General features: G+C 31.1%; 1 protein-coding gene across 1 annotated transcript; it reads right to left on the reverse strand.

The window, feature by feature from the left end:
• Positions 1-1,915: 1,915 nt before the first annotated feature.
• Positions 1,916-6,278, reverse strand: LOC116021660. Its single transcript, XM_031262119.1, has 3 exons — positions 5,616-6,278; positions 4,063-4,143; positions 1,916-2,752 (listed from the first exon to the last, which is right to left on the reverse strand). The coding sequence occupies exons 1-3, from the start codon at positions 6,031-6,033 to the stop codon at positions 2,334-2,336; spliced, it is 918 nt and encodes a 305-aa protein (XP_031117979.1). The 5' UTR covers positions 6,034-6,278; the 3' UTR covers positions 1,916-2,333.
• Positions 6,279-8,441: the final 2,163 nt, after the last annotated feature.

The raw sequence follows: 8,441 nt of genomic DNA on the forward strand, positions 1-8,441 counted from the left end.
TATGAGTGTACAGTTACGCAAGTTTATATATTAAATATATTCATATACCGTATATATTCAATACTAGTATATTGGATAGTGTGTGAAGAAAAAAAAATTCTTAATTCATGTGTGAATTTAGGACATTGTGTATTGAGGCTACAAATAAGGTATAAGAAAATGTTTTAAGTGTGGAATTATTCTTACGGTGCGTATTCATAAAAAAAGAAACATGGTATATGGTATGAATATTTGGTACATGGTCTGCTAATTGTGACAAAGGTTGTAGATATAAGTGTAAAGTGAAAAGTGTTATTTGAGTGTAAAGATTTCGATTTAAGTCGTGAACTTTTAAGGTTATGTATATATTTTGTCATGAGGATGGTGCCATTTGATGCTTTTGTTTTGCGAAGTGAGCAGTGGCATAAAAACTGACTCACTAGGGGGTTTTTATAACTTCCTTGTTATTTTGAGGAGTGAGCAGTGACGTAAAAGCTGACTCACTAGGGAGCCGGAAAAACTCCCTGTTTATGAAAATTTATATTTTGAGAACTTGAAAATCATTCATTTGGTACCCATTTCTCATTGACACTGTATATATCAAAGTGTGGATGACTTTGAGAAATTCAATATGTACTCTTGTAAGGTTTTCTCTTGGAAAGAGAATAATTGGGAGATTGGAATTTCCTATTTAGTATTATTATTATTTTTATGAGATATTGGAATTATCTCTTGGATGGTTATTTGAAAATTTAATGAAATTTTGAGCAATGATGGTATTATGAAATGTCTTGAGGAGAATGGTTATATACAAATGTTGAGGTAACATTATATGGTGAATTTTTGAGGAAAGAGTGATAGAATGATTTTGGGTTATATATGAGTACGCAATGCATTGATCTCCTAGAAAATTTGTGGGTATATTTATATATACTTGGACGTGTGATCTAAAGTTATATTCCTAGTTGGATAAAGTTTATTGGTATTGATGAGAATAAATGCTTAAGGGGTTATTATATGTGAAAATTTCATGCTCCTATGTGTTATGTGCTATGTGCAAAACATTTTACGGGGTGGAGTAAGTCTTACCAGCTGTTCAATGCTGACTTTGTTTCCCCCTTAGTTATTTTTTGCAGGTGATGATTGCTTGATTTGGGGCATTGGCATGAGAGTGATTTGCGTTAGATTTCTATAAAGTTTGTAATTAATCCATTAGAATTCACCTTGTACAAATAGTAGTTTTGGTGGTTTTAGTTAAGTAGTTTTAGCCTGTGCGTTTGAGTATGAGATACTTAAACGTGGCATAACGCCCCTTTTTCCTTTTGTTGTTGAAGCTTCCGCTATTGTAAAAGTTAATTGTAATAAAAAAAAAATTACCCATATTTTTTTTAAGTGGAAAAAGTGGGGTGTTACATCAACTTTACTGATTGTGTTGGAATGATTTCATCACAGTATTTATATTGGTCTGTTTGATAAATGATTGTTAACTGATTGGGTTAAACAGTATAGCTAGATGATAACATTAGCTGATTGTAGAAAGATATTTGATAAATTAACTGATAGTTGTTTGGTATAATTTTTTTTTAAAAAGTTAATTGAAAAAGTTAATTTGAACAGCTTTTTGAATTTTAACATTTTAGAGTTACAAAATATTGATTAACCAAACACTTATATTGATTTTTTAACCAAGTCAAACAGCTAATAGTGGTCAAATAAACCAAAATTGACAATAAACTAACTATTTAGTAAACCAAAATGGACGATAAACTAACTATTTTATCAAACAAGATCATTGTGTTTTTATTTTTCCAATTATTTTAAAAAAAAATGGTAACGTAGATGATTTTTAGGCTGGTAGATATTTGTGACCATTCAGGATGCTCTTGCATATTATTAGTTCAATGATTTGAGTATGAAAACCTGTCTCAAAAATCAATTAAAAACAGAAACACAAAATTGCTTTAATACGTTGCATCAGTTAGTTATCATCCCAGAAAAGATTAGCAGAAACGTTTGTATATCAACTATCTAACAATCCTGGCCTGACAAGCAAGAATATCATTTTTCTCAGCTAACTTTTTACAGCTTTGAAACTCTATATCGGAATGAATTAATCTTTTATGGTCTCTTCAATCCTGCATTATGGATCAGTCGTATGAACAACTATACAACTGTCAACTGACGCCTTCCATACATTAGGTCCAAACCCTGCTGTGTTCGAACTTCGAAGTTGGGAAAATTGATGGCGGGGAAATGTGGAAAATTGATGGCGGGGAAACATCACATTTCACGTTGGCACTTTGTTGGTTTGGAAAGAAGTCTTGAATAAGATGTAAGAAGATTTGAGGATAACATTACACTCTTTGACGGCTAGAATTGGTTCGAGATAAAGTTGATACTTCCTGGTAGTTGTCAGATTCATCTTCTTCATCGGAGGACAAAAAAGATGGACCCATCCATGCCTTAAAACCTTCATTTATGCGTCTCTCCATCTCTGGCGTGACTTCAACTGGATTTGCTTCAAGCATTTCTACTCCAAGATTGTGTCCGGTGAAGTCACTTTCATCTAGAATTACAGCAGCCTTTCTTCTCAAGAAGAAGGCAGTTCCTCCATATAGAATTACCAGGCCCCATGATGCAATTTCATAGCACCAAAACAGGGGCACAGAACAGCTGCTTCCAAGAGTGAGCAGGGTTGAACCAAGAAACAGTGCTAAAAGTCCAAAAATGATAGCAAAAACAACGTTGAGAATTGATAGACATCGCACTCCTCCTGTGAATGACAACATCAATTATTAAAAACAAACTAGTACAAGAAATCATATGTTTGGGTGACTCACTAAGCCTACATGACTAATGACCATAACGAAATACCTACACAATGATGCTAATAGCGTGTTGTGTTTTGGCTTCTTAATAATTGTAAGAGGAAAGCTTCATGAGTATTTATCATTTTGAGTTTGTACTAAAGGAGTTTTTCCACATTTGATCCTCAACTTTAAAACTGATCACATTTAGTTCAGGAATTTTGAAAATTTGCCAGATTCAGTCTTTTGTTACCAAATCCTTGACCGGCTTCAAATTCAAGGGTAAAGTTGCAATTTTCATAGATGGGTGTTTTGAAACCTTTATTAGTTAGTTCAAAGCAATCAAAATTCCAATATTGATAGTCAAAATTAGACTCCACAAGTGGTACAAAAGGGGAAGTATAGTTTTCAATAGAGAGCATGGAGTCTGATTTGAACTCTCAATTTGGGGATTTTAACTATTTGAGATTAACAGATAAGCTTCAAGGGACCAACATAAGGAAATTGTTAAAGGCCAGATAACAGATTTGGTAATGGAAGATTGGAAGACTAAATCTAACAAATTCTCAATAGTTGAGGACTAAATGGTTGATATTGAAGTTGAAGACTAAATGTGAAAAAATTCAATAGTTGAGAAACCTTTTTAGTGGAATAAATTCTTCCCATTTTCAACCAGGATTGCATGCTCAAATACAAGTAGCCATTTTTTAGTGAAACAATTAGATATTACAATCACAATAGGGCTAAAAGAATCACTAAAGAGTAGATGAAGTAACTATTACAACAGTCCCACATAAGGGTAAAGAATATTAGTATAAATTAAAGGTATCTAGGCATTTAACTGAACTAAGACTTGAATCTGAAATGTAAAGTCTCATAACTACAACCCATAACCTACATAGATAAGACTTCAACTGCATATGTAACCATTTAATACATGGATAAAGTTAGTAAGTTACTACTTTAAAGAAAAAAAAAACTTGTGATGTTCCAGTTGTTTTAGAACCTAATAATTGGATATGTAACTCTTACTATGGAAAACTTTTGAGACTATGTTAAATCCATTTAAAAACAAATTCACTACAAAGAATGATATAGGACTTTATAGGAACACATCAGAAACCATCTTAGCAAGGCAGGAACTGCAAATTGTAAAATTATTGTCTCATAAGTGATAACAATGATTAGCCAGGTAGGTCATTAAATAATCATCCAGTGAGAACATTATTTTAGGCATTCAAGCATAATGAACAAAATATGAATTCAAGAAGCATACCTCTTCTAGAAGCACAGTAGTTATTCTCAACTACCTTCAAACATCCATGCCTTGAAGGAGCAGTATATGCAACAATAATTCCTGCAATATAGATAAATCCAGTATATATGAGAAAGCAAAACAGTAACTATCAATTATCCAAAAACAGATAATTGGGAACGATTTTGACTTTACACTGTTACACCTCAACACATAATAGGTGCTATTTCTAGTTAACACTACTTTCAGAAGCTCTGATAAATATGAAACATTCACTAGCAAGCATATTATGTGGTTACATTTGGTTACATATGTAACGTAGCTATATTCCAGGAAATTGAAGTTGATCAGTGTTCACATCCTTCATAGATCTTATGCTAGACTTCATATGCTTCACCATTTTCAGCTCCATATCCCTATATGTATATATTTTCTTCTAGGTGATATCAATTTATCTAGGAATCATTTATATGGGAGATAACAGCATTTCTCTACATATTTTTTTTACCAAGTAGCTACAATGCTACATTTCTACATGTCATAGGCATAACCACTGTTAGATATCTGTTTGAATGATCTTCTCTCTTTCTGATAGATGTATACATAACAAGTTGAGAGTTGACTGCACTAAAATTATCTGCAAAATTAACATGTGCTTCATCTCAAAATCTTGATAAAAATAATTTGAAGAATAATTCCCTAACCTATTCTTGATATGGGACCAACATCAGCTAAAGTTGGATACCCTGTTTCTTTTTATGATAAGTACCCTGTAACTCACTTAATATTACAATATACTTATCAAAAATAGAAGTCCTGAAATTCTGCATTGAAATAGAAGATGGAGAGACACGATTAGCACTATCCCTCCATAACTAAGAGAAACCAGAACATGTCTAGCGTGATTTAAACTCCAATTAACTGAAAAATTAGCCTGCCCCTCCATCTCAAAATCTTGGCAAGGATTATTGGACAATAATATCCAATACCTGACAATTGAACCAACACTAGTAAAACTGGAGTGATACTATTTCTATTAGTCCACCATAACTGTGATAAATGATAAAATGTCCTTGAAGGAAAAATTATTTTTAAAATGACAATTGGAAACTTTCTTTTGATTTTCAACTGCCATTTCTGTGGAAAGTTATTTTTGCTGTAGGCTGTCCATCCAAAGTATAACCAAATCAGGCAACTCAAATACGGAGTAGCTGATTAATGCTACTTCATATTGAGGTGGAAAAAGTAACAAGCTATGATGGTTGCTAAAACTTGAGCATTGCTTCAGAAAATCAATTAATTAGGGCATTGTTTTTGAAATATAATCCACTTAATACCATAGTCATTTAAATGAAAAGATAAAGACCTTCACTGAACAAGAAATTGTCACAACACATCTCAACCAGACAAAAGGAGTATAGAAATTGTAAAGTGATTAAATTTGGAGCTCATTTAAAATCCATTAACTCCCCGGGCTATTTGCAATTATCAGCTGAACTGCATTAACAATCAAGTCCAAATAACTTATTTAAGTAAAATTGAGTAGCAACCTCAAAACGACGAAGCATCCATACCTGCAATCAGATACACTGCAGAAATGGCGAAGACAACAAACGATGGTATAAACACAACCATCCAATAATAATCCACAGTCTCCTGATTGGTGAGATAGAAAGCCCCAAAAGGCCCATCGGAGTCACCACCTCTGCCGGCCCCACCGCTTATAGTCGTCGTCGTTGCCGAGGCGGTGATATTGATAGAAAGTGGTTGAATTCGTAGGTCCCCGCAAAAGGGGCGTCGTGCCGGATCTTCCGGGAACACTATGCTGAAGCTAATCAGAGTGGAAACCAAAACCGCGATCGAAATTAGGGCTACTGAGAACACTACGAAAGGCTTCCGCAGCCGGAGCCACGCCTTATCCTCCTCCCGCAGGCTTTCGTACTCGTTTTTCGGCATGAACGCTTGTCGAAGCGCATCGCCAATTATCGCCATTCTCTTCAGCAACAGTAGTACATGCACATATACGTAACAATACAAGCTTGAATCTTCTCAGTCAACAAATACTCCCTTCTCTCTCTCTCTCTCTCTCTCTCGCTTTTAGGGTTAGGGTTTGGGACGATGATTCTGGAAGTGGGAAAATGAACATCAGAATTCAGAGGTTTGGAGGATCTGGATGAAGAATCATCGCCCTGGCGCATATAAACTGACGTTGCTTTTCTAACTTCAACTTCGTTAATTGCCTTTTAAGATATTGCATATTATTGTTTCAATTATTTCGGTAGCGGAAAGCTATTTTTTGCCTTATTAGAAACTATTGCTAACAATTACACTTCCAAATATAATATACAAAGTAGTATTATTATTATTATTATTATTATTATTATTATTATTATTATTATTACTATTCTTATTATTATCACTAGTATTTTCGCCCGTGCGGTGCACGGAATGGATTTGTTATAATATTTAAAGAATATTTGGATCAATATACAATTATATATATTATAACATCGAATATTATATAGCGCAATTGATGAAATTGATTGGATCAATTATGTTTTCTGATGTTTTCCTTTGAATTAGAACAAATCATTATTGTTATTATTATTATTGTTATTATTATTATTATTGTTGTTATTATTGTTGTTATTATTGTTATTATTATTATTATTATTATTATTACTAGTATTTTCGCCCGTGCGTTGCACGGAATGGATTTGTTACAATATTTAAAGAATATTTGGATCAATATACAATTTTATATATTATAACATCGAATATTATATAGCGCAATTGATGAAATTGATTGGATCGATTATGTTTTCTGATGTTTTCCTTTGAATTAGAACAAATAATTGTCCAATTACCCGGGCGTGGATAATTTTTTTTTTATTATATATTGAGATAATAAAAATAAATATGAAATTATAAAAAATTCTAATATTGAACGTGTACATTTATTAGATTATAAGATTAGTTCAAAAATATTACTCAATTAATTGAATAATATATGACTTGTTTGTCTAAAATTATCTTAAAAAGATCTATAAGTAATATGACTTATATAATTATATTATGACTTATATAATTATATTATTACTAAAATAAATATGAGAAAATGAGAAATAAATTAATTGTAATTATTATAAAAATAAATTCAACGACCAATGCTTAACTTAATTATCATAATAATTATTAGGCAATTATTATTAGTCAATTACACTAATATATGTGTAATTATACTTTTATACTTTAAGTATATTCATTTTCCCATATTGCATTTAGTTTTATCTTCCTCCTCCATATTTGAATGAATTAATTTTGATTATTATAAAAATCTAACAACCCATGTTCAATTAATTTTTTTAAAGTTTAAATAACTTAGAGTTTTCAAAAGGAAAGTATAATTAACTATTATGGCGTGTTTGGTTCGTGGAATAGGTCGGGAATGGAATACCATTCCCGGGAATAGACCTATTACATTGTTTGTTTCGTCATTCTATTCCTGGGAATAGCATTCCCGGGAATGAGCTATTCCCTTTGCAAGGGGAATAGCAATTCCTAGGGGACCCCCTAGTATTAGCTATTCCCAAGTATTTGGGAATAGCTTTTATACTATATTACCAAAAATACCCTTTTTATTATATTATAATTCTTATATATAATATTTGTTTATTTAAATATATATTTATTTATATAATAAAAATGTAATTAATAATTAATAATCTTAATAATAATAATACATTTTTTTTATTTAAAAAAAAACTTGTAACTAAGAGCAATTAAAGCTCCTTAAATGAATGAGATTTTGCTCTTTAAAGCTTCCTCATCTTGTTGTTAATTTCAAAAGAAAAACAATGCTTCTCTTATATAGAGGAGCTCAAATGAGCTCCTCTTCATGAGTTATCAATGTGGGATCAAAAACTCTAATTTGTGTTTTAAAAAATTATTTTATATATAATTTTGTTTTGTATTATTATTATTATTATTATTATTATTTTATTCCTTTTTTCTTATTATTGTTATTAATATTATTATAAGTTTTATTTTATTATTACATAATATTAATAATAATAATAATAATAATAATAATAATAACATGAATGCCCTTATTATTATTATTATTATTATTATTATTATTATTATTATTATTATTACATATTTTATAAGGATATTTTTGTCTTTTAAAACATATTTCATTTCTATTCCTTAAACCAACCAAACACTGTAATATAATTCCTAAATTCCATTCCTTCCGCGAACCAAACAATAGAATACAATTCCTATTCTATTCCTTGCATATTCCATTCCTTATGGAATAGCATTCCTATTACCTCAAAATTCATTCCGTGAACCAAACGTGCTGTTAAAGTTTTTAAATAATTTTCAGTCAATTAGTA

The sequence above is a fragment of the Ipomoea triloba genome, chromosome 6 (genome assembly GCF_003576645.1).
Source record: "Ipomoea triloba cultivar NCNSP0323 chromosome 6, ASM357664v1".
Classification (NCBI taxonomy): domain Eukaryota; kingdom Viridiplantae; phylum Streptophyta; class Magnoliopsida; order Solanales; family Convolvulaceae; genus Ipomoea; species Ipomoea triloba.

Bases quoted from the DNA above. Each gene is read 5' to 3' on its own strand.
- LOC116021660 (XM_031262119.1), bottom strand. From the start codon at position 6,033: ATGGCGATAATTGGCGATGCGCTTCGACAAGCGTTCATGCCGAAAAAC. The intron at 4,144-5,615 runs GTATGGATGCTT...TCTATATTGCAG, and splicing joins TGCAGTGTATCTGATTGCAG to GAATTATTGTTGCATATACT. The intron at 2,753-4,062 runs GTATGCTTCTTG...TGTCATTCACAG, and splicing joins CTACTGTGCTTCTAGAAGAG to GAGGAGTGCGATGTCTATCA.